Source organism: Poecilia mexicana, unplaced genomic scaffold (genome assembly GCF_051168715.1).
Source record: "Poecilia mexicana isolate PSO_F unplaced genomic scaffold, ASM5116871v1 scaffold_10, whole genome shotgun sequence".
Taxonomy (NCBI): Eukaryota; Metazoa; Chordata; class Actinopteri; order Cyprinodontiformes; family Poeciliidae; genus Poecilia; species Poecilia mexicana.
The window spans coordinates 30,759,351-30,787,119 of record NW_028263379.1 but is presented as its reverse complement, the minus strand read 5'-3'; the positions used below and the strand labels follow the sequence as shown (position 1 = coordinate 30,787,119).

The following is a 27,769-nucleotide window of genomic DNA, read 5'->3' as shown; positions in this document are numbered from 1 at the left end:
TTGTTTTCAACCGCAGGACCTTGATGCCTTGCAGTCACTGAGTCAACTCTGTATACCAAAGTATTCTAGAATCAAACTCGGGGCTCAAGACTCAACTGGGTCATGCAACCTGATCTGAAAGCACAGCGGCGCGTCTGCAACAGACTGGCGGAAAAAGAAAGGAAACTATAGTGGAGAAATGGGACTAATTTAGTGGATGCGTTTCTCTTTAGTTTATTAGCAATGCAGGGGAGAATTTCAGTTTATTTCAAGTATCAAACATGTCTCAGTAAGTCAGATACCATTATCTGTCTCAAATCTTTACATATCTATCCGTCTGTAAGAAGGATATTCATGAATGTAGGGAATGAACTGTAGGTCTCTGTTGGTTCCGAATTTCCTTGTGTGGAAAATCACAGTTTAAGACTCCCTAACACTCTCCATCTAAAGACTAAAATGTACTTAAATCAAAGGTTGAATAGCTTAATAACAGTAGAGTAAAATGACAAAATGAAACTGATTGAAGGCTTTTTACTAGCTTAAAAATAGTGAGTGCCTCTCTATGGTTTGTCATGTAATTTCAGATATTATTCTGAGTAAAATATATAAATATACATATATATTTTCTTCAGGTTCTGTTTATATTTTGACAAACAGTACTGAGTTAATCCATTCTGTTTTTTTTATATATATATTTCTGTAAACAGCCTTTATGGTTTTATGTGTTTTCCAGCCCCGTAGTGCCACTCAACTGTTACCTTCAGTTGTGATGAAAATGCTACGCATATAAAATATGATGTAAAAGAAATTTGTCTTTGTAATTTAAATCCTTCAAATTGGGCCTCTGTCTCTTTAAGAAGAAGCTTCTGCTCTTTCTGAAACTCCGCCTTCAGGAAGTCATTACAACATGGCTCCTCCCTCAACTCTTCGTTTTTACCAGTGTTTCACAGGGAAGTAGCTCCTATAATCAGCTCAGCAGTTCCACCAGGTGTTTGCTAATTGCTGCTAGCTAGTCTGAAGGAGCTGAGTGGGGGAGATTAAAAGATTTTTCAAATATTAAGGGAACACTCTAGGTATGTTTTCGAGGAGGAAATAACTTTTTAAACATGTTATTTTAAAAAAAATTGATTTTACATAATACTCCTCCTTTAACAAAACAATGTTGCAAAAGTATTCACACAGCCTTTCAATTTTCCTAATTTCCGTTCCAATCCGGAACAGAAATGAGGTGTTAGTGGCATCATGCTGTGAAGGTTTTCCCCCCCGACACACCCATTTGATTTTCACACAGTTCCATGTAACACCAGCTGTATTTGTTGCGGCTGTCACGTGACAAAATCTCACGAGACGGTTTATCTGCCGAGCACAATGTGGCTCTCAGTCCCAATCCACGTTTGTTTCTCAGAAAAACAAGTTCTAGAAAAGCCCCCTAAAGAAATGTTCTTTCTTGTTCATATTAGAGGTATTCACTCTGACAAGATTCAGCACATCGCTTCAGGAAGACGAGGTGAGAGATAACAGGAGAATGGGGAGAATGAATGGAGGAGAAGAAGGAGGAATTCCTGCATGTACGGGCTAGCAGCGCTAACAGCTTAGATGCAAAATGACACTTACTGCTACAACATGCTTCCACTGAGGAATGTAAAATAATTACAACATCAGCACGTCTGTATTTCTGCAAGAAGATGATAATGGAACATCTACCAATCAGAAGGTTCTAGTTAATGCTTACTTTAGGGTGCAGCAGCTGGTCAACGCAGTGGCATGTGTGACTAACTGTGAGTAGGTTAGTGTATAACTAGAAGGCCTTACTTATCCTCTGATTCTCATAGGATGTGGCAATAATCCTAATGGGGGAGGCGAGCTCTCAAGGGGGAACAACAGATCCTGACCCAAACATTGTTCAAAAAATAACAGAGGCTAGAAGTGATTCTCAGAACATCATTAAAAAGGTTGCTCTAAGATATGCAAAATTATATTTTCACAGTTTACATTTTTTATCTTATTGGGCTTTTAAATGATGGACGCACGCAAAGCAGCGCATAATCGTGAAATGGAAGATGAGTGTTCCTTGGATTTCATTTTTTCACTAATTAAAATCAAAAGAATTTGTATGGTGTATTCACATTTGGCATGCTTGTCCAGCGGTGTGTCCTGTTAACACAGACCATACATCTAAAATGCACATATTGAGAATGTGAATACATTTGATTTAGACAAATTAGAATATTTTTAATTATTAATGATTTAAAGTTGAGATTTTGGAATTGGCAGGTTTACTTTATAAAAATACAAACAACCTTCATTTTCCGATTGCTGTGTTTACTTTGTTATACATTTCTGAAAATAATAATTGGTGATTGTTTTTGTCTTAGCCAATTAAAATTGGATTCCATCAAATCCACATTGAAATGCTGTTAGTGGTGGTGAAGTTCTTAACTGATAAGGGGTCCCTTAGCAAAATTCTGCTTAAGGCCTCATACAACCCTTTCACGTCACATTTGTGTTGTTCTTTCATATAAAAACCCAATAAAATGCAAAAGTGTGCCGGTCTGTGGGACAAAATGTGGAAATATTCCGAGGTAAGGACTTTTACAGGCCACTGAATGAATAATTTTAAATATTATAATTTGGAAAAAGCGTAATATCTTCTCAGAATATTTGTTGAACAGTGGCCCGAACATTAGCAGTAGTATTAGCATTAGCATATTTTGGCGTGAGTTAGCGTGATAATGAATACCACCTGTTCTCGGTAAGATTGTAGAAATGTGGAATTTTTGGTCATAACACACAAAAATATTTAATATTATAGCTTTGTGAAACATACCTCAGAAAATAAAATGGCATTTTCAATCAAATATGTGATGTATAATTTTATTTTATTTTATTTTATTTTTAGCAACAAGTAAAAAAATAATATCCTCCAGGGGAAGCGAGCATTCTCCTAGAAACCGTAATTTATTGATACCTTTGGATGTGCGGTAAGACATGGCTGTGGAGGCGGGATGTGCTCCGGAGGGGAAGGGGTGGCGCGGAGCGGCGCGGCGGAGGGCGGAGCGGCTCCGCTCACCGGGCGGTGTCAGCAGTGAAAAACGGGACAGAGCGGCAGAGGCAGGCCGACAGAGGGTTCCATTCCTCCGGGTGCTTCCACCAAATTGCTCCAACGGACTTCAGGTAAGGACGTGATGTTTCCTAAGGGCGTTTGAATGTTATAGCCCACAGCTTTTATTACTGCGCCACATCTTTTTTAAACATCATTATTGCAGCTTGAAGTTTAAAATTATGTAACATATTTTAACAATGTCACACATGTAATTTAGAATGATTTAAAAAAAAAAAGACTATTACGTGAACCTTCACCATAAACACCCAACCGAAATGTTAATATTATGGTTTTATGTGATGTGGTAGCGTTTTTGTTTTTTCTCTCTCTTTCTGTAATTTTTGGTACCAGCAACAGCCATGTCCCATAGTCAAGAAAGTCATGAGCATCGCTGCTGCTGGTGGTGCAGAGGCTGGCTGGATGGATGGATGACTCTTAATGTGCCAACTGCATCTAGACTGACTTCGTTGTTTCCTCTAGACACACTGTTTTTAACTGTCCTGGTGACCATGTTTGCTATTGGTTGACCAGTGTGGTCAGACTCAGTCAGATAAATGAATCTGTTGCGGTACTGTTGTCACTGATGTCAGAGAAGTGAAAGACAATACTTCCTATAAACAGTGACATCTTGTGGCAGTAAAAATGCACACCTATTCTGAATGCATCCATGAAACAAGTTTTCATAAACTCACTAATAAAATAAATAAATTAATAATAATAATAATAATAATAATAATAATAATAATAATAATAATAATAAATGTAATACCAGAGATGAACAAATCCATCAGAGAGGGATTGGAATAAGCATAATAAGCAGATTTTCTCGTTCAAACATATTCACATTCACAATTCAAACACCAAAATATATATTTAGATAGCTATTTGTTTGAAAAGAAGGTTGGCAGAAGTGTAAACATATTTGTTCCTGCCACCTTTCTTTTTTATGTGTTACTTTGCATCATTCTTTATTTAAAGATTTAATTAAACTAAGAGCTCCTCATTTTTTTGTCTGCAAATGCAACAACAATGCATTTACAGACAAATGCATTGTTAGTCTGTAAACAATGCATTTGTTTACAAACAAATGCATGAGATGAGAAAATTATCTTGTCATTTTTTCATCACTTCTTACTCTATCAAATAACATTCAATATTTATTTTTTCTTCTTTTTTTTTTCTTGTAGTCATGATCCATCCGCTCCATTTCTCCTTTGATTGACTCTATTTATTCAGTTTATTCCGCTGCTCATTTTGGCTTGCTATGGCAGTAGTTTGTAGCTGCCAAGAGTAACATACCCACTACTGTCTGTATGGTATTTGTGGTGGTAAAAATTCTCCGGTACCCATTATTCAAATAGTCTGGGAAACAGCTTAACTGTGCTACACAACCCCCAGGTTTCACAGTACCATAGTGCATTTGTCACAGGTGGTTTGAGAAATGTTCCAATGCCTTTCACCACCAGCACGTGCGTCTATTATAATGTGCTCCTTTTTGACTATTTAAACCATCGGGTTTGCATGCTTCCCCTCAAACTGAAATCTCTCGTTTGTTTGTTGGGCTGGGGTTTCATTAAAACATGCAAAGGAGGATTTTGCAGATTTAGATGTGGACATGTTGAATGTAGTTGACATGCTTTGGACTAAAACAGCAAAGAGACGCCCTTTTCTCCAACAAGTCTTCACAGATCTGTTGAGAGCAGCTGGTTTAGGGGGCGGGGCCATTTTAGGTGACCACACCCACCTAAAATGGTCACCCATTTTAAATTGGTGTCCTTTGAGATTGATGGTGAAGCTTTGGGTTGCAAAGCTAGCATACGTTCAAAATACACTCAGTCCGACAGTTCATATATTAACCCATTTTTATACTAATATAAAAATACTGGAGTTAAAATTTTATGTAATCATGAAAAAGTAAATACATACACACACACAATAAAGCCATCATTTGAGTACAGAACACCCAACAAAAAGAATGGCCAGGAGAAATTTGTCATCTTTGTATCGGTTAAACATACACATTAGATAAAGAAAAAAACATTGTAAGTTCATCTAACTTTTAATGGCAGTGGTAAAGAAAACACCTTGAGGTGAGTTTGGTTCAATATGAGGTTAAAGTTGAAGATAAAGGAGGCCAGATGGTGATGATTGGACCTCATAAATGGGACCCGCCCGCAGACATTATTGAACAATGTTGGTCATTTCACTCCTTCTCCATGTTGACCTCTGAATGTTTTGTAGTGGAATTGTTGAGTTTCACTTGATGTCACGAATTTGACACCACGTCAAATTAGCTTCTGCTTATTTTACTAGTCTTTTATTGCATGGCTGGGAATGTGTTTCTAAACAATTTTCTATTTCTGAATTTTATGGTTTTGTGTCATGTTGGCATTTGTAATGTTTTAAATGTTTTGAGGTATTCTGTACAACACTTTGGTCACTTTGGTAATTTAAAGTGCTTTACGAGTAAAGTTAGATTGGATTGGATAGAAAATGGTGCTGTCCCCAACAAGTGCTTCATAACAATCCATTACTGACCGATCATATGATTTTATGATTCAGATCAAAGAAATCTACAATTAAGAGTTAGGGTGCACCGATTGCATTTTTCTGGTTGGAACTGACCTTTCAAAGGGCTTACCTGCAGATTCCGAGTTTGGCTGATACCAATTTGTTTGTCTGAAAAGTTGCAACAGTGGGGTGACTATTGTGGGCGAGTCTTTCAGACAGCCATTTTCAGGCCTTTGTGGAGGCAGATAAGATTGGTGGGTAGGATCGGTTTCTTATTTAAATACCAGTCACCCAAAATTAAGAAAATCTGGGCCAGTTTGTTGGTGTTTGCACAGTAAGAAGTCAACTGGAGTTATCTTGGTTTGATTTCATGTCTGTCAGGTTTGATAAAAGTCAACTGGTTCAAAAGATCTTGGTCAATTCACCAATTAATACTTACACATTCCTACCTTATCCCATACATAGGAAAGGAATAAACTTTGTACAAACTGAAGCACGGTTGGTAGAAAACTTTGTTTTTTAAAGGCTGATAAGACTGAAGCCATCTAAACAAACATCAGAAATACAATTAACAGGCATGGAAAGTGAAACAAAGTTCATGGATAGCGTTTTGCAATGGTTTAAGGTCATATAAAGATGTTTGTTAATGGCTGTACTTCAAAAGCAAAATCTTACCAACTACTTTTGGTTTAGTTTCTAGTGTAACTATCTCAGCATCCTTGACATAAGACAAAACTTAGAAGATCTAGGAGCTCATTTTAAGTCACTAACTCCTTAATATTGATGAAAAAATACTTGTTCCACTGTATGATTATTTCACTCATAACTACTACTTTTTATCAATATTAAGGAATTATTGACTTAAATAAAAGCGCCTATATCTTATTATTATACCACTATAATAATAGTAACATTTCTTATTTTGAACAGTGACAAACTGTGACTGTGAGATATCTTCTTTTGCTAACAGGCAGTGTTTGTTATCAGAGAAATCTCATTTCATCTCCTCTCTGTCTCTATCACAGTCGCTGCTCTGCTCTCTGCAGCTAACAGCTCTCAAATCGAACCCCAACTAAATCAAATTCAGGACGGGGCCATCTCACTGCCCTCCTGTTTCTGGAACTGGGCATCCACAGTAATACTTTCTGGAACACTAAGCTTTCATGTAATAAGATAGCTCTTAGCTCAGTAAGAGTGAATATCTTGCAGTAGAAGATGCATCAAAACAACTCGGTCTACAACGATCAAATATCGATGAGATCAGATGGAGCTACCTAATAGAGGAACAATGATAGATAAACACTAACACAAGCTATAATAATCCATTTCTGTAGCTTCCATTAGAAAGCTTCTGATAAAGGCTGCATTAAAACCTTAGAATATCAGGGAATCGGTTCCGTCCGGCTTTGTCACAGATGAATTTGCGCCGCCATGAAGTGATCCACTAACAGGAAGAGAAGTCAGAGTGCGGCAGTCAGCTTCTTGAACATCTGTCTCTCCCTCAGGTCAGCATGTCTGGGAAGGTGAGCGCCGAGGAGCTGGAGGAGATCAGGGAAGGCTTCCAGAAAGTCGGTGAGTTCTCTCTCAGATCTTACAGATATAAGAGCGTTTACCGTATCGTTTATCATTTATCATGGAAACTTTTTTCTCACGATAAGAATTTATCATTGTCATGATACATTTGAGTTACTGATGTTAAGTTAAAAAAATCAAAATAAAACTGACATTAAGCTATCTTTGTTACTTTCTCCAGTGGTTGTTCCACAGAAGTATTAATTAATATCAGTAAATTTAAAATATCATTAAATGTTGTTACTGTAATGTACAAGCAAAATCAGCCAGAACCCAAAACGCAGCCAAGACAAGTGTTCAAATTCACAAAAAGTTTATTACAAAATAAGGGTGAAGAAGGGGCTCCACAGGGTGTGGTCACACTGGTGACTGAGGAATGGGGAAACCACAGGGGTTGGGAAGCCAGCTAGGGGAGGGTAGGGTGAATGGGCCGTGGGGACAACCGGATGACTGGGACAAAATCCACAAACCAGAGACTTAGTCGTTGAACAATCCAGGGTCATGCACGGGGGCTTCTCAGGCAATGTACATCCAACAGACAGAAAACTGGAGGTAGGGTCAGAGGCAGGCAGGGTTCAGCAACAGGAGGTCAAAAATCTTCAACAGCAGAAGGAAAAGGCCAAAATCTGTGGTAAAAAAAAACAGACAGAATAAGAAAGACTCATGAACATGGAACACGGCTTGAAAGCTGTGACTGTGGCAACAGACAATCTCACACTGAGCTGGTGATGAGCAGCTGTTTAAATAGGGAGCAGCACAGTGCAGGTGAGGGTAATGAGTAATCAGCACACTCAGGGTAGGGCTGCAGGGCTGCAATCATGACAGTTACTGTGCAGCTTTGTGATAACAATCACTTTTTAAAGTATGTTGCGTCCTGAAGAAGCCTAGTGTAAATGGGAATAATTTTTAAGAACATTATGTGTTTGTGGTGCTATGAATGCTGTGCTATGCAGTTAGCCATACAGTTACTTAAAAAGAGTAAGAAATAGTGTTTTTTAACAGAATCTTTTTCATTATTACAATAGTACCACAAAATATCACAATATAATCCTAGGTTCATATCTCCCACCCCTACATCATCATGTTACAGCTGATGCAACATGTGTGGAATCGATTGCTGATTCTACTCTGATAAAAATGGGTTGGAACCCTAAAATAATTTTCCACTTACTGGATTTGTATTAAAAATCTCACTGTACATTGAAGAGGTGATCATGCAGTGTGGTCCAACAGGATTTCCAGAGGGAATCCTTTAGGACAAAAAGGCATGAATATCTCAATCTTTAACTAATCTGATCACAGTTCCAGTTAAAGTCTCAGTTGACTTCAGACATTTCCAGTGGAAAGAAAAACCTCTTTCTTAGAGGACCGGTATGCATGTTAATACCGTGCAACGGTCGTCATAGAGACCTAGGTTTTACCATCATCATTGTGGGTAGTAGCAAGATAAGTACAAGATACCAATGGATATTGGCTAAAAGAACTTATCCTTTGGGTTTGTATGAAGTTCTAATCTACCGTTCGATGCTGACAACTTTATTGAGGTCTCATCTTTTGACAAACACAGTGACTGCCGCCATTTTATCTGGAAGGTTCCAGCAGCATTTGTGAGAAATAGAGACCACCTGAATTAAACCTCCGTTTCCTCCCCCAACCTTTACCCTGTCTAGATGTGGACCACAGCGGCTTCATCTGCGCCTCAGAGCTGGGCGACCTGTTCCGGGAGGTGGGCTGTCCGTTGCCTGGATACCAGATCCGGGAGCTGCTCCAGAAACTGGACCGGGACAAAGACAGCCGCATCAACTTTGAGGAGTTCACGGCTGTAGGTAACGCTAGCTAACTAACTAACTAACTAACTAGCTAACTAACTAACTAACTAACTAACTAACTAACTAAACTTGGTGGTTTTATTCACTTTAAATTTGAATGATAATGGGCAGAAAATTCACCAGTTTTTCTCTTTTGTTGCCATATTTAGGGTAATTTAGTACTAAATGACGCTTATCTACACTTCTCTTCTTATCATTCATAGTCTATTTCATTACTATAAGTATCCATACTGAAGTATTTATTATAAGCAAAGCTACAACTAACAGGTTTGAGCTTTGTAGATTATTTTTGCAGAATGTAGATTCTGCAAAAATAATAAAATAGATGACCTTCTTTCCTTTTCTGCTTCTTAAATATAACTTGGATTAAATCATCATTTTTGACAGGTTCTTACCCAGGTCTTGTTACATGTTGTTTAGTTGTTGTTTTTTTAAGAGACATATACAAATAGCCTCACCATTGCCCTCCTACATAATTCTGCTTGATTCTCATCTCTCTTCAGTACTCTGTCTCCGATTTCTTTCATTGAACTCAATTTCTCTGGTAGAATTTCAACTGGGCCTATCAGTGAGCAGAAGGAAACATGAATTATGTTATGCAACATTTTAGAGTTGTTGTATGCACATAAAGGGTTGTAGTTTTAACAATGGCAGCAGTGAAAATGAACAAAATCACTGACAACGCTTCCAAATAAGGAGCAATTAAAGTCAAAGCAAGAGGAAGATGTTGTGACTTTACTCCCTACGCGTTTGATTACAGCGCATGAGATTTCTGGTAAGCTTGTGCGTTACAGACATCACAGCCAAATGTTAGTCACTGGGTAAGAGCCAGTTGTCTCTTGCCTCCAGTAAGTAATCCTTTCTCAGTAGCTACAGGTCCAGAACCTCTGTACCTGTACCAAAGCGTAGAACAAAGTGCTTTGTTTTTACCAGGCTATAAAACAACAAATCTGGGTCAAACTTTGAAGATGTAAGTAGGTATTGTGAGTAGAACTGAAAGGTGCTGTGTTATACCTGGTATTTTGTCACACTTACTGATGGATAAACCATTGGTATGTTGATGTATGTTTCAGCCCTCACTCTAACTTCTTGGACCCATCTTTCCTCTGACCTTTCAGATCTTCCAGGAGATGAAGGATGACAAAATGGCTCAGGGTTTCAGGAAGGCTCTCAGCAAGAAAGAAGGTGTCGTAGCCATCAAAGGCACCAGTGAGCTCTCCAGTGAGGGAACTACGCACTCCATCTCTGGTTAGTATCTGCTTGAAACGGTCTGAGCCTGTAGCACGTTTGGTTTTACAACACTTCAGGTAAAGTGACGTAGCATTTGACTTTCATTTCAGAGCAGGAGCGCTTCGCCTTCGCCAACTACATCAACTCATCTTTGGAGAAGGACCCGGACTGTAAGCATGTCCTGCCCATTGACGCTAACACCGGACATCTGTTTAAAGCTGTGGCAGACGGCATTGTGCTTTGGTAAACCTTATCCATCACTTCCTTTTCTCCCTTATTGAGCCTTCGTTTTCATATTCTAAACCCTGGTGTCATTTCCTCTCATTTTTTGCCACAGTAAACTCATCAACCTGTCTGTTCCCGACACCATCGATGAGAGGACTATCAACAAAAAGAAACTCACAGCCTTCACCACACAGGTAAGACTCATACGGATTCATATTCACCCAAATCTGGTTGAGTAACGCAGTAAGTTCCCTCTGACTTTGGACCAACAGGAGAACCTGAACTTGGCTCTGAACTCAGCTTCAGCCATCGGCTGCCAAGTGGTCAACATCGGCGCTCAGGACCTAAAGGAGGGCAAGCCTCACCTGGTGCTCGGCCTTCTCTGGCAGATCATCAAGATAGGACTGTTTGCCGATATGCAACTGAGTCGCAACGAAGGTGCAGTACACTCAACTGCGCCTACTCCGCTGGACTCGCTTGATACAAAGTTTCATTTCTGTGTCTTGTTCCGGTCTGAATGTCTTTGCATTCGCAGCACTGGCAGCGCTGCTGCAGGATGGGGAGAGTCTGGAGGAGCTGATGAAGCTCGGTCCTGAAGAACTGCTGCTGCGGTGGGCCAATTTCCACTTAAAGAATTCAGGCATGACCATATCGAACTTTTCTGGAGACATTAAGGTGAGCAGACGTCACAGTGGGGGCTGTGGATATTTTATGTATCGACACTTATGTTGGGTTGGTAAAGGAGTCTGTAGAAGTTTTGCACCCATTTTCTACTTTCTGTGTTGGTGGTCTTAAAATAGAGTCTGTTTTAGCTGCACAGTTGGTAGAACTAGCTGTTCATTACAAATGTGTGAGGAAACTTTGTTGATATTCTGCTAATGTTGAAAAACACAAGTTTCTATGAAGCAGATTTATTTTCATAATTCCAATTTGTGTAATTTTTTGGTTGTTGGAAATGCTGCTACAGTTGCCAATTTGCTCTCCAAATTGCCCCTGGGTATGAGTAGGTTGTTTGTTCTGTGTTTGTCTATGTTGCCATGTGATGGACTGGTCACCTGTCCAGGGTGTACTCCTTATCTCACCCAATGGCTGTTGGATTCCAGTCTCCACAGGACATTCCCATATTAACAATGTGAAACTCTCTGTCTTTTTTGTGCAGGACTCCAGGGCGTATTTCCACCTGCTGCAGCAGATCGCTCCAGATGGTAGCAAAGAGGATGTTCCTCGGATTGAGATCGACATGACTGGTCTTTATGTGAGTCTGCAGCTTCAGCAGCCTGCTTTCATTTTCCTCGGGGCATTTGTGCATTCTTCAAATGTCTTCAATTTATGAAAAAAAATAAGTTGGCCTTAAATGCATTCACATTGGTCTCAAATTTTATTGTGGTCAGACTATTTAATCTTGTATATTCTGTAGTTTTTTTTTTTGTTTTTTTTTTATGGAGTGTACTGTTATGTGAAAGTTTAAGTCAGACTCAGACATCTAAACTGTGGCATTCTGTGGCTGGAGGCGGTAGCAGCCACAGGTGTGGTACCCAAATGCTAATACACTTGCTAGTTAGCTAGCTAGCTAATATTTCCAGCTAGCTAGCGAGGTTAAATCTAGCTGGCTTTTTTTCTACAGCCATCATGGGTAAGTGCAGATTTATTTTATCGTCAGTTATCTGAACAATATTGGTCTCACCATTGGCTCACTTCTGTTGCCAACCCCTGTAATTTATTTATGTACATTTCCTTTATGTTACAGGTCTTAAATTCCATTCATAATGGTCTTAAAAGGTTTTTAAAACGTCTTAATTTGTGTTGGTGATCTCTGCAGACACCCTGTTCCTTTACTTTAGTGATATTACAACATCAATCACCCTAAACTGGTGAACACAACAGAAACTGGTGGTCATGTCACAGAGTCAATCTTGAATCTATTTGCAGTTCAGACTAAACTCAGTTTAGGATGTTTATTGACGTGGCCGAATGGAAGTTGTTTATCTTCTTCCTGCTTCCTGTGGGTTATTTTAAGCTCGGGATATCATTCCGACTGGAGTGCATGTCATAGGCTGACTCTGTTTTTCTGAGTGGGATTTTTGTATTTTGTTTACCCTCAGGTTCCCACAGGAGACCTGGGAAACAATTTGGAAAAACAAAATTAAAATGGGGGGATTTCAAACTTAATTCCATGAGGGCAAGAAAAAGTCAGACTTTTCTTCATTTCAAATCAATCGACACATAGCAATTTCCATCCATCCATTTTCTTTACACCCTTGTCCCTTAGTGGGGTCGGGAGGGGTGCTGGTGCCTATCTCCAGCTAACGTTCCGGGGTACACCTTGGACGGGTCGCCAGTCTGTCGCAGGGCAACACAGAGACACACAGGACAAACAACCATGCACACACACACCTAGGGGCAATTTGAAGAGGCCAATTAACCTGATAGTAATGTTTTTGGACCATGGGAGGAAACCGGAGTACCCGGAGAAAACCCACGCATGCACAGGGAGAACATGCAAACTCCATGCAGAAAGACCGGGGCCGGGAATCAAACCCAGAACCTTCTTGCTGCAAGGCTCTACCAACTGTGCCACTGTGCAGCCCACGCAGCCAATTTGTGGACTTTATTTCTTTCTTCCAGTCTTTGTAGTCAGATCCAACAAAAACTTAAAAAAACATTACAGACATCTTTCTTAACTTATTTGTCATACATAAAGGATAAAATACACACCCGATAATATCAGGAAAAATGTTGCTTGGCAACATGTTGGAAAGAAACATATATACTTTTTGTATCCATCAACAAATTTCTGGCATAATTCTTGTTTCTTTTTCAACAGAAACATTAGAATTTATTTGAGCTTATTTGACTTGACTTTTAGTTGTAGTTTGTAAATTTTCACTTGGGTCGAACTTGTACAGATATAATATTGTAACCGTAGCCAAAAGTATTAGCTGAATAGGATGGTTAGCTATTCAGCTAACTACCTGCGATTAGCTAAATTTCAAAATACTTGAGCCTCTTTCGGGAAACAATTAGAACTGTACATTTTAATAATTCACACACCAAATATGCATCAATGAAAACTGTCCTATCACTACCGAAGGAGCTAACATCCACAGACTTCCTTATTTTCACTGTTAGGATACAGCCACTCAGTGCAAAGTATTGTTTTTCTTTCTTGTGTCAATCTTAATAGAATGTCATAACTGTCACAATAAACGAGCCAAAAAAATGGAAATGTTTTTTTTTTTTTTATCTTAAAAAGTTATTTGTCTATGTAGTAGTCATTCATTCAGAGTTATAGATGCTCTTTTGTGGTATTTGTGAGACGTTTCTTGCTCTCAAACATGACATTGCGTTTGGGTCTCTAGGAGCAAGACCTCAAAAAGAGAGCAGAGTGTCTGCTGAAGCAGGCCGACCAGCTGGGCTGCCGTCAGTTTGTGACCGCCACCGACATCGTGACAGGAAACGCCAAACTCAACCTGGCCTTCGTGGCCACGCTCTTCAACAAGTACCCGGCGCTCACCAAACCCGAAAACCAGGAGTGGAATCTTGAAAGTAAAGCACGGATACGACTTTCTTGAAACTTTTTTCCCCCCCACCTATTTCCAGACTTGTGTGGGCTTCATTATCCTCCTTGACTTTGTTTTAGGTGAGACGAGAGAGGAGAGAACCTTCAGGAACTGGATGAACTCGCTGGGAGTCAGTCCACACGTTCACTACATCTATGGGTCAGTGGCTCTCTTTCTGCCGCGCGGGCGTTCTTCTGTTCACTGGCTCATCGACGTGTTTGTGTTTGCATGCAGAGATCTGCAGGACGCCATGGTCATTTTGCAGCTTTATGAAAAGATTAAAGTGAAGGTAGACTGGGACAACAGAGTCAACCTTCCTCCCTTCAAGGGACTAGGAGGAGGTCACTTAAAGAAGGTCAGTTTGGAAATACAGAAAGACTTAAGACTGTTAATTGGAGTAGATCTGAATGTGTTTGCGTCTTTCTCTTATACAGATTGAAAACTGTAACTACGCTGTGGAGCTGGGGAAGAAAAAAGCCAGCTTTTCCCTGGTGGGAATCGGAGGTCAGGACCTGTACGAGGGAAATGAGACTCTCACCCTTGCTTTGGTGTGGCAGCTGATGAGGAGGTGATTTGACTTTTCACTTTCTGGCTCGCAGAGTCAGCGTCTGCTGAGGACGATGGGGGTTGCTATGCAGTTCTGGAGAGGGAGTGGGTGCTGTTTGTCCAGCGTTGAGTCTGAGTAATTAGCATTTTCAGAGGCTTCCTCGACCCTGACAACATATGAACTTTATGGGAAATTTGAGATTCATTTTGAATATGTGTTATTTTTATTTTTTATAAACATTGTGATATTGGTTATACTGAAGGCTAATAATAATGACCGACATGGTGCAGGTACACTTTAAACGTGCTGGAGGACCTCGGACACGGTGAAGTTGCTGGAGACGATTTGATCATCTCGTGGGTCAATAAGGCTCTGAAGGAAGCCGGCAAGAGTTCCTCCATCAAAACTTTTAAGGCAAGTGACACAAACCCATACGGTCCCTTTCCCAGTGTTTTCCTGGGATTTTATGTGAGACATTAAACTTAAATAGCTGAATCAAGGAATAAAACACCAACCTCGGAAGACTCGTGTCATTGTTTAGAAGTTGTATAATTGATAGTTAGACTCAACCTATATCTAATTTCCTCAAAGGTTTGGTTCAGAGATCCATAGGCAGCGATAGCATGTCCCAAATGTTTGTTAAAAGTTTTTAGAGGGATTCAACGAGTGGTGGGCACCACTAACTAAAGTGTTAGTTATGCTATCCCTGAACCACGAGTCACAATACTAGTTCTGCTAATGTTAAAATGGTACCCCCACATAGGATTTAGTAGAAGCTAATGGTAAAGTGCTACACCAACATGCTATTTAGTTTAAGCTAATGCCAAAAGCTAAAAGCTAAGTGTGCTAAATACTTTCAAAGTTAGCAAAATCACTAAATTGCTAAGCAACAAATTAGCTCTGTTATTAGCGCAGTAGTGGATTAGCGGAAATGTCAACAATAGTAAATAAGCAGCCGGATGTTCATGTATTAGGACGGCCTGAAGCTAATAGAAGTTTTGCTAATTTGCTGTGTGTGCCTGTCTGTTTAGGACAAAGCCATTAGCACCAGCCTTCCAGTGCTGGACCTGATTGATGCCATTCAGCCGCAGAGCGTGAACTTTGCCCTGGTGAAAAGAGACAATCTCTCAGATGAAGATAAACTGGACAATGCCAAGTAATCACCTCTAACAAATCTGATTATGTAGTGGGGCTAAGAAGCTTTGCTTTTCTCCTTGTCGGAGATAATAGTTACTTTTACTTAGCAAGACGTTACCATAGTAATCCTTTGTTTAAACCTTTCTTGCCCCAGGTATGCCATCTCCATGGCGAGGAAGATCGGCGCTAAAGTCTACGCCCTGCCTGAGGACTTGGTAGAAGTCAACCCCAAAATGGTGATGACCATCTTTGCCTGCCTGATGGGGCGGGGGATGAAGAAGGCTTAAAGAGCAGCGCGTACACATCTAAACGCACTCATACACACGCACGCGCGCGCACATACACACACACACACACACACACACACACACACACAGGGACTGTCTTCACCTGCTGATACATAAAGGCAGTGAACACGGAAGTTTGTTCTGACTTCCTGTCTTTAAACAGAAACAGGAAACTAAAGCTAAAACGTCAAAGGTTCAAACATCGTTCTTCCTGACTTTAGCATTTAGGTTTAAAATTTATTATTTGTTTCAGAGACCACTTGCTCACCTGTAGAGAAAAGTAGAAATAGTGTCTTTAAATTTGAAAGTTGTGACACATGGGGAACATCGGGGCGATTCTTTTCCAGTTTCCGGTTGTACGATGGGGTTTTTTCTCCTCTCTCGTCTTATCTTTATATTTTCTGTTTTTTTCCATGATATCCTCATGTGTCCTTCTTTCTCAGTTCGGCTGTGTGCCAGCCTGTTCACAGGATAAGCATTTATCACAATTAAGCCATATTGATCTTCACAGAATGCCTTTTATTGTAAAATTTGCAGTCTGACAGAAGCCTTGTTATGTCATAGATGGTCTGTAAGGTGAAAGTCATTTATTAGTAAACCTAATTTTATTGGGATAAACGTAGGATGAGTAGAAACTATCCAACCAAATCCATCCAAAAGTTGTACTTTATTGTGTATTTTAAACGACAGCAAGATCACATAAAAAAAATCAAGTCTGGGTATTTTCTGTTGACTTCTAAATAAAAAAAAAGTCATATTGATAACTGAAAAGTCTTGTACTTATAGCGAAAGATTATTTCATCCTGATTGATTTCCAAGTGATACTGTTTTCATAGAATATTACAACAGTACAGTTAATAAATAAAAGCTGCAGGTCAGTCTAAGCAGAATTATTGTTAATTTTACATCTGCAAAATCTGTGATTATATCCTCACCCTTATTAACACACCATAAGTGTAATATCAACAAGGGGAAATGATTCACAACCAAATTACGAACGAATGGTGAAACTCATCACTTTGCTACGTCTTCATACATTCCACTGCTGCTGTAGCTTTTCAAAACTCCACTAATATCCACTACAGTTTCCTGCCTTCCAGTCGTTTCAATGTAATGTAAATTGCTTTCAAATACATTCTATTGAGAATGACTGTACAATCAGATTTCTTGTCTCAAATAAATACCTTTTTTTCATTTCTCTTTGCAGTCTTCTTTGCATTATTGTGCATAAATGTCCCACTAGAATATGTAAATATGTTATATGCCCTTTACGTAGTAAACCTGTTATTGTTTATTTGAGAAATGACCACAATTCACTACTTCTATCAGGCACAGGTGTCACATTTCTCATTTTCTTCCTCTATTCATTGTACATATTTGGTCATTTTCTGTGCATCCAGCATCAGTTTCAGACATATTGGTTTTTGTTCAGAACATGCAATTTTATGCCAAAATATTACCATGTTCAGCTAATCAACAGATAGCATGAAACAAACGTCCACTGCTATACTGATGATACTCTGCTGTATCAATCCATACATCTTGATGAAGTCTGATGAGTTTCCTTAGTAAATTTTTTAAGCCAATTTGAATAAATTGAACTTTACTGCACTGTTTGATAACCACGATCAAGTGGAATGTATGTATGATTGGATCGAAATAACTTTTATAATAAAGTACTTTGAGACGACGTGCTATGAATTGAATTAAATAGTCTTAGACCAGTGTTAAAGGGGCGCTATTATCTGGTTTCCAGGCACATAGTACCATTATATAGTACTATGTGTGTTAAATAACTGTGTTAATATCAGTTGTAAAAATGCTGTATTTATCAATGGTGATTTAAAAGAAATTTAACTTCATAATTCAATGCTTTGCAATTGGGCCTCTGTCTCTTTAAAAACTACAACTATTTCTGAAGCTCTCCTGTCAGGAAGTCATCACAACATGGTGGGGAAGGCTTGTCTGTGAGGCAGTGGCTCAGAAACTGCACTGCAGAGGAGGACCTGTGCCTTGAAGGCGGAGCTAGGTCCACCTAGGTGTTTTTCACAGCTGAATGGTTGCTATGGAGATGTTTTTTCTATGAAGGAATAACATTATAACATGATGTACAGCTGAAAAAAAGATTCTACATAATTGTGGCTCTCGAAGGTTGCCTTAGCCACAATGGTTATGACTAAAGATCAAAACTGTTTGTCTTATTTTATTCATCAAACACAATCCAAAAACAACTGGTGAAAATAATCAAGGTAGTACGAACTCTGACCTTTTCATTCAACGTTGTTCTGTTCTAGAAAGCAGGATGTGTGACGTTTCCAATCGCTGGTACCCACAGATCACCGCTTCCTTCCTTTTGGTCTATTTTTCTATTATTTACAACTGAACATAATCTGCTGAGCGTTATCTTTTAACGGTCAAATTAAAGGTAGAGAAATGTTTCTCTTCCACATGGAGCATAAATAATGTTTCCTGACAGAAATATTCAGATGTGGCCATCAAGACATTTCTCAGCTTCAGTAACCTGGAGATAACATGAAGACACAATCGCAGCCCAGAGGCCACTTCAAACAGGGTTCTTGAATTCAGATGAGTTTGGTGGTTTAAAAGGAACACACACACACATGCGCTCACACACACACACGCTCACACACACGCATATGTACAATTTACAATTTAAATGAAGCTTTTTCAAGTGCACCATGTGATCATCCCTTTTATTGGTTACATTTGTCCGCTTCATCCATTTCAGCCGTCCTCTGTGTATTCGTCTCTCCATTATGCTGACAGTAATGAGAAGCTTGAAAAAAGCTGCACACACAGAACCAGGTGGAAACAAATCAACTGAACATGAGGATTGATTTGGAGACTTGACACAGTAAACGTCTGGAGGACAGAGGATCCATCAGGTTAGTGAACTTGTACCATGTTACTCTCTCTTCATTTCCTGCCCACCAGCTTGTTGCTAAGCCATTTCTGCGGCAATGCCTGGTGCAGCATGACCTCATGATGACCTTCTTTTGCTGATACTTGTATGTTTTTTTTTTTTTTTTTATGTGACTGGAAGCTTGTTTTGGACATGTTCATATGTGACGCAGTGTCTGTTTGGTGTCACGGTTGTAACACGACAGATAAAAGAGCAGAACCACGTTGTGTTTTTGTGTGAGCAGCATGACGGGTCCACTGCACGATTCCCACAGGTTGTCTGTGAAAACATGGACGGAGGAGGATAGTGATCGTGCTGAGAGCACACTCAGCAGGTACACACACACGAGGACTTTTAAAAAGATCTGTGCTTTTCATGTATTTTTAAATTAGTGTGGCTTGGTACTATGGTTAACTAAGCAACCAAAATCAACTGCTGCTGCTTGAGTTAAAGTATAATTTTACTATTTATCAAACTAATCTGAATTTACAAGTAGGGATGAACCGATACTAAAATTTGGGCTGATATCGATATCCGATATTAACATTGCTCTTATGGCCAATACCCAATACTTACTGATATTGTATGTATAAGGGCTGAAACAATTGATCAGATTAATTGTAATGATTCAATTCTTGAAATAATTATCAACTAATTTGGTAATCAATTAATCGTTAACTGGAGTGTACAGATTCCAAAAAACGGCCATTTGCTGAAAGAACAACTCACACTGGGCAGCAATTCAGTCAAAACTGTACAAAAAATAGAAGTTCAAATCACTTTGAAGCTGCAGCAACAATGTTGTTGGATTGTCATTTTAACTGTATAGTAAAAATAATTAGCCAATTAGAAACAAGAAACAGGCAGCGGACCAGAGCCTAGACCTAAGTGCAACTGAGGACCCCAAGAGGCCGACAGATGAACTACAAATTTAAGACAAAAATGATGCAACTGAAAGCTGTTAGACATGGAGACAGGTCAATGTCTGAACCACAAAAAAATTCCCATAACAATTTTGGAATATTATTGCGGCCTGACAAGAAATTAATGGAGTTATAATGATTATAAAAAGGTAAATGGTCTGTGCTTTATCTTGTTATACAGATGAGCTCCAGTCATTTGGGAATGTGTGTTGAGTCAATGTTTCTGACAATATCCTGTGAGTTATTCCAGTATTTTCTGTGTTTCCGAATGAATAGGGGACAGTCGATATGTGACGAGACTTCTTCAGAGCTGCAGCGAATGGCCGCCATCGAAAGGAATTCCCAGAGTTCCTTTCGAGGCAGAGGGGCGCTGTCCAGGTACGACTAGAATATCCATGAGTAGTACTCATTTATGTTTTCATATTGGGTGGCTGTGTAAGCAGTAGGTACCGTCTTATATTTGTTTTCTGTTTCGGAACCAATAGTCAACAGTCCAGACGTTGACTAATGTTGATCTGTAAAGACTACTTTAACAGTATTCTTGTACTTTGTGTTTGTAGAATAGTGAGTATGGTGATGACTCTGAGGGAATGGGCCCAGAAGAGTCTGGCCGAGGACACGGAGCGGCCTGATTCCTTTTTGGAGCGCTTCAGAGGCCCGGCCAACACGGACCTACAGGCCCCGCCCAGCAGGTTCAGCCACACCCACACTGGTTCTGAGACAGAGAATGAAGTCCAACGCTCCCGACGCAGGTAAGACGCCAAACGACCGTCCAACTTAGCCAGCTCTCAATGTGCCGACCCTGATTTGATTCACGCTGCGTTTCTGACTCTTTCTGTCAGGAGGAGGAAGTGGACGGTTGTGGTTTTATCCCCATCTGATGATGCCTACTACAACTGGCTGATAGTGATTGGAGCAGCGGTTTTTTATAACTTCACCCTATTAGTTGTGAGGTAGGGAACTGTTTTTGTAATACATATTAAAATAGCTGCGTTCCAATTGCGCAAATTAGAATTACTTAATGGAAACACACCACTGATTGGTGCTAGCGCAATGTTTTTGTGCTAGGATGAGGTGGTTTTTCAGCCTTATCGAAAATGTTTTATTGCGCAAAACTACAACGGAAACATTTTTTTTCTTGTCACGAGTAACCGGATGTTACTACTGACCGAAAAGACGAAGAAGAAGACAGGAAGTGGCAGGAGGAGGGTGACCCAGGATGTTTTTTGAGTGTTCTTTTAATGACCTATTTAGGTACGATTTTAATTGCGTTATTGTGGAAGATCTTGTTGTTTTCAGTTATGTGTATTCACTCTATCCCTGTTTTACTGAAGGGCCTGTTTTGATGAGCTTCAGATGAAAAATATTCAGGTGTGGTTAGTCCTGGACTACATCTGTGATGGAGTCTACATCCTGGATATCGCTGTTCGTCTCCACACAGGTACTCAGTTAGTAATTTGACAGAAGCAAGTCTCTCAGTGTTGCTGTCAGAATAGAAATCCTTATTCAGTGATGTAGATTTTCATTTACATTGTTTGTTTTAGTCCACATCCCTTAGCCTGGGCATTGTTTGTCTATATGTCAAGGTTTTCTAGATCAAGGCTTGTTGGTGAAGGACGTGCGTCGTCTGAGAGAAACCTACATCCGAACACTACAATGCACCCTGGACATCTGCTCCATCCTCCCCACGGACCTCCTGTACCTCATAGTCGGGATGAGCTACACGCCTCTTCTCCGGTTCAACCGCCTGCTGCGGCTCTCGCGCCTATTCGAGTTCTTTGAACGGACAGAAACGCGCACAAGCTATCCCAATGCGTTCCGCATCTGCAAGCTAGTCCTGTACATTCTGGTCATCATCCACTGGAACGCCTGTGTGTATTACAGTTTCTCCAAAGTCCTGGGTCTGGGTTCCGACTCGTGGGTGTATCCCAATGCTTCCGACCCCGAGTTCGGCTCGCTGACCAGAAGCTACATATACTGTCTGTACTGGTCCACTCTGACACTCACCACCATCGGTGAGACCCCTCCGCCTGTCAGAGACGAGGAGTATCTGTTCTTGATATTTGACTTTCTGGTAAGATCGTCATCCCCAAACATGCCGTCCATTGAGTGAACCTGTCCACTGAAGACTGGTCTTTTGGTGTTTCTCTTCCAGGTTGGCGTTCTGATTTTTGCCTCCATTGTTGGCAACGTTGGATCCATGATCTCCAACATGAACGCAACGCGAGTGGGCTTTCAAACCCGCGTGGACACCCTCAAACATTACATGCACTTTAGGCATGTCAGCAAGGTCCTGGAACAACGCGTCATTCGCTGGTTTGACTACCTCTGGACCAATCAGAAGACAATCGATGAGCAAGAAGTGCTAAGGAGCTTGCCAAACAAACTGCGAGCAGAGATCGCCATTAATGTCCACCTGGACACACTGAAGAAGGTAAACGCCACTAAACTCCTCTGACATCAGCTTATTCAAGTCTTCGATGCCTTACATTTGCATAATTAGGCATCATTTTGCTCTGTCTACAACAACAGTCTCAAACTCCAGTCGTCAAGGGCCGGTGCCCTTCAACTTTTAGATGAAACTGACTCAAATGGTAACCCATCATCAGAGCTCCGTAGCATTTGACTCCATACTAGTGAAGCAGTTTTGCTACTAAACTCATGTGTGTAGGACAAGGGATACATCTAAAAGTTAAAGGACTCTGGCTTTTGGCTGGAGTTTGAGTCCACTGGTCTGGAATGTTCTTTAACGTTCATAAGAACGCTCATCAGAACTTGAATTTTGAATCCCATTTGTCCATAAATTGCCGTGTCTTCAATATTGTCTGTTTCTGTGAATATGTGCGTGGATCCAGGTGCGTATTTTCCAGGACTGCGAGGCAGGTCTCCTCATAGAGTTGGTGTTAAAACTTCGACCCCAGGTGTTCAGTCCTGGTGACTACATCTGCAGAAAGGTGGTACTTCCTCTGAAGATGTTATTATTTGTTGATCTTGGAAGAATTGCTAATATCTGTTGAACTGTAATGGTTGACAGAATTGCCAAAACACACTAAAACAGTCCAGTTATTTTACAACATGGGATTCTAATACCACTTCTTTGTATCCTAGCGTTGCTAGCTCCTTCTCGTGAACAACATGTCTGCTACATAAATAACAGAAAAATATTTCTACCGTATTTTCTGGTCAATAAGTCACTCTTTTCTCATAGCATCTTCAAGTTGTTACTTATAGCCTAGAAAATATGGTACATTGTTTTCTAGTGGCGAACATAACACCATACCTATTTACAAAGTGCTCCTGTAACATAGACATGGGCAAATATTGGATTTTTACAGTATGATAACACACTTTAATGTTTCAGATAACTATATAAATTTTAATATTATATTATTTCATTTGTTAAGAGAAATAGTTAAGTCAAGTATATTTCTATAACACGTTTCAGCGACAAGGCAGTTGAAAGTGCTTTAAATCATAAAAACATTGTACAGTCATCAATTATGAAATAAGCAAAAAACATTATATTTTGTCAAATGCCGTCATCAAATATGTTGATCAATGTTCCTGTTACTTCTAATCAAAGGCAACTTTAATCAAATAGGCTTTCCAAACCCAACTGGCACGGTTTTTAAGTTTTTTTCTTCATTTTTTTTTAGATAGAAAAATACATTATTTTACAATACATCTTTAAGATGACACATTATTTTAGAGAAATAACACATTATTTTATAGATGTAAACCAACAGCATGGAATTTTTTTTCTCTATTTGGTGCTGGTTGGTTATGATGTGTTGGTGTGAGTCAGATTTCTGCCGCTGAGCGTTTTCACCTTTAAACTCAAAATGAGTTTGAAGATATCAAATCAAATCAAATGTTATTTGTATAGCACATTTCAGCAGCAAGGGATTTCTAAGTGCTTTACATAATTAAAATAAAAACAGCATGTGACATTAAATAAACAATGAGAAAGAGAGAGATTTTAAGAAAAAGAAACAGTGAGAAAGAGAAATAAATAAATAAAAAAAAATTAAATAAAAAATAAAAACATTATCCACATGAGGACTTGCCCTTATGGGGTCTCCTCCAAAATAAGAGGCTCTACAAGCCTTTCCTTCTGTAGGACTTTAGTCAAACTGCCATTTGATATGCATTTCTTCTCACCAGAATTTTTTTGTAGGTTTTAACTTTTATTTGTTCCAACTCAGTTATGTTTGTGTTGTGGATAAAAATTATAGCTGGGAGTAGTTTGTGTCTTAATTATTAGTGATTGTTTTTAAGCATTTCTCCTTTCTTTTGCAACTATAAAATGGCTTACAGAGGAGCCCACGTGAAATTGTCTCTGTTTTTTCCGAGGGCGATGTGGGTAAGGAGATGTACATCATCAAAGAGGGGCACCTGGCGGTGGTGGGGGACGACGGAGTCACCCAGTTCGCTGTGCTGACCGCAGGAAGCTGCTTCGGAGAAATCAGCATCCTGAACATCAGCGGCAGCAAGATGGGGAACAGGCGCACTGCTAACATAAGGAGCCTGGGCTACTCTGACCTGTTCTGCCTCTCCAAACAAGACCTGATGGAGGCCCTGCAGGAGTTCCCCCATGCCAGGGCGCAGCTGGAGCAGCGGGGGCGGGACATCCTGCAGAAGGAGGGGCTTTTGGAGGAAGTAAACGTGTCAGCCGGAGAAGAGCTGGAGGTGAAGATGGAGAGGCTGGAAACCAGTCTGGACCGTCTGCAGGTCAGTGTAGCGGCTTTTTATGAAACTTTATCAGTTTTTTAAATTTTATTGTTTTTCTAATTTCCATGATTATTATTATTTTTTTTTTTTTTTTTTAATTAAAACAAGTCTGATTCCTGAAAGCCTGTCAATAACTGGTGATGAATTATTTTCAGACGTGTTTGGCGCGCCTGCAGAGCGAGTTCAACTCGTCCCAGCTCCGGCTGAAAAAGAGACTCACGGCCCTCGAGCACAACATCACCACGGCAACCACCGGTAGCGGCTTCCTGTCGGACGCCGATGGCAGCGAGAGCGTCTCCGGCTGCGACTTCGTACGAAGCGAAATCAACATCCGGCTCTGAGGACTCACCTCACGCAGCTGTCATCAAATACTGTTATTTTTTTTATTTTATTTTATTTTCTGTAATTCAAGACGTAGACTCAAAATAAAGTAAATCCCGACACGGAGCACAATTTTCGGATTTTTATTTGCTGAAAACAAACACAAATGCGCCCAGCGTCCTTTCATTTAAGCTTATTTTTTTCTGTATGACATAAAATACTTTGTGTTTGTAAAGTGGAAGGGATATTGGGTATAAAAACTTCTTATTCTTTTTTTTAACCAAACTTCTACCTTTCCTGATTAGACCATCTTCCAGATAAAAAAAAATTACAAATGTAAACTAACATACAGCATAAATAGATCTTTATAAAGTATTGAGTAGAAATAAAATCCCATCATGCTTTGAGTTAGAACTACGAATAAATACTTATACGAATAAAACAAAAAAGAATCTTTCTTTTTTGTTTTGTTTTGTCTTTTGTATTTGTCCTAATTATGACATTATTACCTTAAGAATCCCACATAAACTTTGTATATAATTTAAGATCATAACTTAATCTGCTTCAGATTAAGTAAAAAAAGGCTGTGTGAAAGTGTGTGTTAAGGACACTGATACCTGTGTAATGTGGTAACTCTGTAACTGGAGTCAATGTTAGCAAGCAAGTGGCTTCTGATCAAAGTCCAACAGCACAAGTCTGCAAGGTATATGAGGAAGTGGCTTCAGGAGACAGAGAACACTCTCCAGGTTGAAAAGGTAAAATAATTCATTTGCTGTTTGTTCTACTCAATTTTTCAACCTGCTTCCAATCCAACATGCTACTGTTCTATACAGTGAGATTTGTTTTCTTGCTAGCTGAATCATTCTGCAGAGAAAAGCTTCAGTTTGGATCTCTTAGTTTGGCCTCATGTACACACACATGCAGGCAGATTTTCTCAGTGCTTTGAAATAACTGTTTTTACGCCATTTTTATGTTTTTTTTTTTGTTTTTTTTTAGCAATGCAGAGAATAACTCTGGTGCTGGGTATGATGCTGGTGTCTGCAGTGTCTGCTGCAGGGCAGGTAAGAGTTTAGCTTGGTGTGTGCATTCATTTTCTTTTCATTTGCATCAGTAAAATCACCAACTATAAGCAGACACATTCAAACCTGGGCAGAGTAGCCAGAAATTGTACTCAAGTCAAAGCAGAGCTAAGGAAGTGGGTATTTGTATGTGGTCATTAGTTAATTTAGTCCCTGTGTTGTCTTGTCAAGTAACGATCTTCAATTTATTCTATTGTAATTCAGTGTGATAGATCAATGCAAAGTCGTGAATAATTGTGAAATCTAATGAAAATGATTCATAGTTTTCAGCTTATTTTGGGCTAAATGTTAGAAAGAGCTTACAGGGGCAGTAGTACAGGGCAACAATTATTGTGGGGTGGGCCACAAAATTTATTTATGATTTTTTTTATGGATGCATGTTTTGAAAACATTGTACTTTATGTAATAGTCACAGGTCCGCATCAGTTGAGTTGTAATAATATTCTGCGATTTTTAAGACTATAGACAACACTCCAGTAGTTGAAAATTATGAAGGTTTTTTGTTGTTGTTTTTTTAAGGGACAACATGAGGCTACTGGCCAAGTGACATATTAAACTTACCATAATCAGTTGGTATAATCGGCTCAGACCTGGTTTATTTATAGAACTACCTATTAATCTATTGAAAATTGCATTAGGGAAGTAAAGTTTCTTTAGTGGAAAGGGCACCACGACGCGGTTTCCAGCCCATGGGCCTACATAGTTGTAAATCCGGCCCTGCATATATATGTAATCAACACTGTATTCGTCCATCTATGTTGCAGCCTGGTTTCTTAGAGTCCATCATGCTGTCCATCCAGCAGCGTCCCTGGCTCATGGGTGTCTACGTCTTCGTCGTTGGACTTCCCCTCGTTCTCTTCGTCAGCTTCGTGTGCCCTGACAAGGTACTTTGTGTCCACATTGTTGTATTCTGTGGGTATGTAGGACAGCTGCAAACCTTGGAACTGTGTGTGGTGTTTTAAACGTAGAGGTTCGGCCCACCAGACCAACCGTATTACTACAAGAAAACGGATGATGTCCAACCAGACGACCCTGAGGTCTCCCCACGGAGAAAATCGGCAAAAACCAAAAGTAACAAAGTCTCTCTGTTTTTTTAAATCACATTTGTCAAAGTTCCCAAGCTGAAACAAGCTTGACAATTATTAGCTTTTATTAAGGTGTAGTTATTTATGATTATTTAAGCTGAAAATGCATTCACCACCTGAGAAAACAAACATTTTGTGTGTGTGTCTGTTTGCGTAGGATCGCAGATCAGTGAACAGAGCTCCGCAGAGGAAACGGCATCAACTCACAAGAGATTGCTGAGCAAGCAGTAATACTCTCAGTGTGACTAACCTTACTGTTATTATAAAACTGCTGCTGGGGCTGGAGCGGTGCAGTCAGGACTCAGTCATGTATATCTGGAACTTCTGACTGTGATGTGGACAAATCAGAAGCAGCTCTGAACCTCTGATACTGATTCCCAAAGGATGTGAATAGATCTGCAACTTACATTTATTTTAGTAATTGATTAAACTGTCAATTTTTCTGACGATTAGTTGGTTATTCTGACGATTAACTGATTAATCGCATAAAAATTTGGCATATTTTGCTGATTTTTCTTTTTTTTTATTTTACACAATATTAGGAATACATGAAAAATGAATTCTATTTTTCTATTGTGTCAAATACTTGTTTCATGCAATAAAATGATAATTATTTTCAAAATCATTCATTGTTTTTTCTGTTTTTTTCATTCTTTATTAATATTCTCTCTTTTTGCCTCACCGTTCAGATGCTGCTATAATAATAAAAACGATTACCTTTTCATTT

At 39.6% G+C, this 27,769-nt stretch overlaps 3 protein-coding genes across 3 annotated transcripts; all 3 read left to right on the top strand.

The window, feature by feature from the left end:
* Window positions 1-3,018: 3,018 nt before the first annotated feature.
* On the top strand, window positions 3,019-17,178 carry LOC106903283 (plastin-3-like). Its single transcript, XM_014966978.2, has 16 exons — window positions 3,019-3,153; window positions 7,099-7,165; window positions 8,836-8,987; window positions 10,113-10,242; window positions 10,335-10,467; window positions 10,562-10,643; window positions 10,722-10,887; window positions 10,985-11,124; window positions 11,609-11,704; window positions 13,809-13,995; window positions 14,090-14,168; window positions 14,244-14,364; window positions 14,444-14,577; window positions 14,847-14,970; window positions 15,588-15,712; window positions 15,848-17,178. Exons 2-16 carry the CDS (start codon window positions 7,105-7,107, stop codon window positions 15,978-15,980), a joined length of 1,863 nt encoding a protein of 620 aa, XP_014822464.2. The 5' UTR covers window positions 3,019-3,153; window positions 7,099-7,104; the 3' UTR covers window positions 15,981-17,178.
* An 801-nt stretch (window positions 17,179-17,979) lies between these two features.
* On the top strand, window positions 17,980-25,004 carry LOC106903290 (cyclic nucleotide-gated cation channel-like). The gene is made up of 10 exons (XM_088009802.1): window positions 17,980-19,237; window positions 20,103-20,204; window positions 20,387-20,578; window positions 20,669-20,779; window positions 21,161-21,267; window positions 21,413-21,900; window positions 21,982-22,260; window positions 22,682-22,780; window positions 24,180-24,557; window positions 24,713-25,004. Exons 1-10 carry the CDS (start codon window positions 19,149-19,151, stop codon window positions 24,896-24,898), a joined length of 2,031 nt encoding a protein of 676 aa, XP_087865928.1. The 5' UTR covers window positions 17,980-19,148; the 3' UTR covers window positions 24,899-25,004.
* A 507-nt stretch (window positions 25,005-25,511) lies between these two features.
* On the top strand, window positions 25,512-27,667 carry LOC106903281 (calnexin-like). Its single transcript, XM_088009801.1, has 4 exons — window positions 25,512-25,939; window positions 26,722-26,841; window positions 26,926-27,028; window positions 27,200-27,667. The coding sequence occupies exons 1-4, from the start codon at window positions 25,877-25,879 to the stop codon at window positions 27,271-27,273; spliced, it is 360 nt and encodes a 119-aa protein (XP_087865927.1). The 5' UTR covers window positions 25,512-25,876; the 3' UTR covers window positions 27,274-27,667.
* Window positions 27,668-27,769: the final 102 nt, after the last annotated feature.

Coding starts and splice junctions, on each gene's coding strand:
- LOC106903283 (XM_014966978.2), top strand. CDS start 7,105: ATGTCTGGGAAGGTGAGCGCCGAGGAGCTGGAGGAGATCAGGGAAGGC. Junction 13,996..14,089: donor CCAGGAGTGGAATCTTGAAA/GTAAAGCACGGA, acceptor ACTTTGTTTTAG/GTGAGACGAGAGAGGAGAGA. Junction 14,169..14,243: donor CACGTTCACTACATCTATGG/GTCAGTGGCTCT, acceptor GTTTGCATGCAG/AGATCTGCAGGACGCCATGG.
- LOC106903281 (XM_088009801.1), top strand. CDS start 25,877: ATGCAGAGAATAACTCTGGTGCTGGGTATGATGCTGGTGTCTGCAGTG. Junction 26,842..26,925: donor GCTTCGTGTGCCCTGACAAG/GTACTTTGTGTC, acceptor TTTTAAACGTAG/AGGTTCGGCCCACCAGACCA. Junction 27,029..27,199: donor AAAATCGGCAAAAACCAAAA/GTAACAAAGTCT, acceptor CTGTTTGCGTAG/GATCGCAGATCAGTGAACAG.
- LOC106903290 (XM_088009802.1), top strand. CDS start 19,149: ATGACGGGTCCACTGCACGATTCCCACAGGTTGTCTGTGAAAACATGG. Junction 21,901..21,981: donor TCTTGATATTTGACTTTCTG/GTAAGATCGTCA, acceptor TTTCTCTTCCAG/GTTGGCGTTCTGATTTTTGC. Junction 22,261..22,681: donor ACCTGGACACACTGAAGAAG/GTAAACGCCACT, acceptor GCGTGGATCCAG/GTGCGTATTTTCCAGGACTG.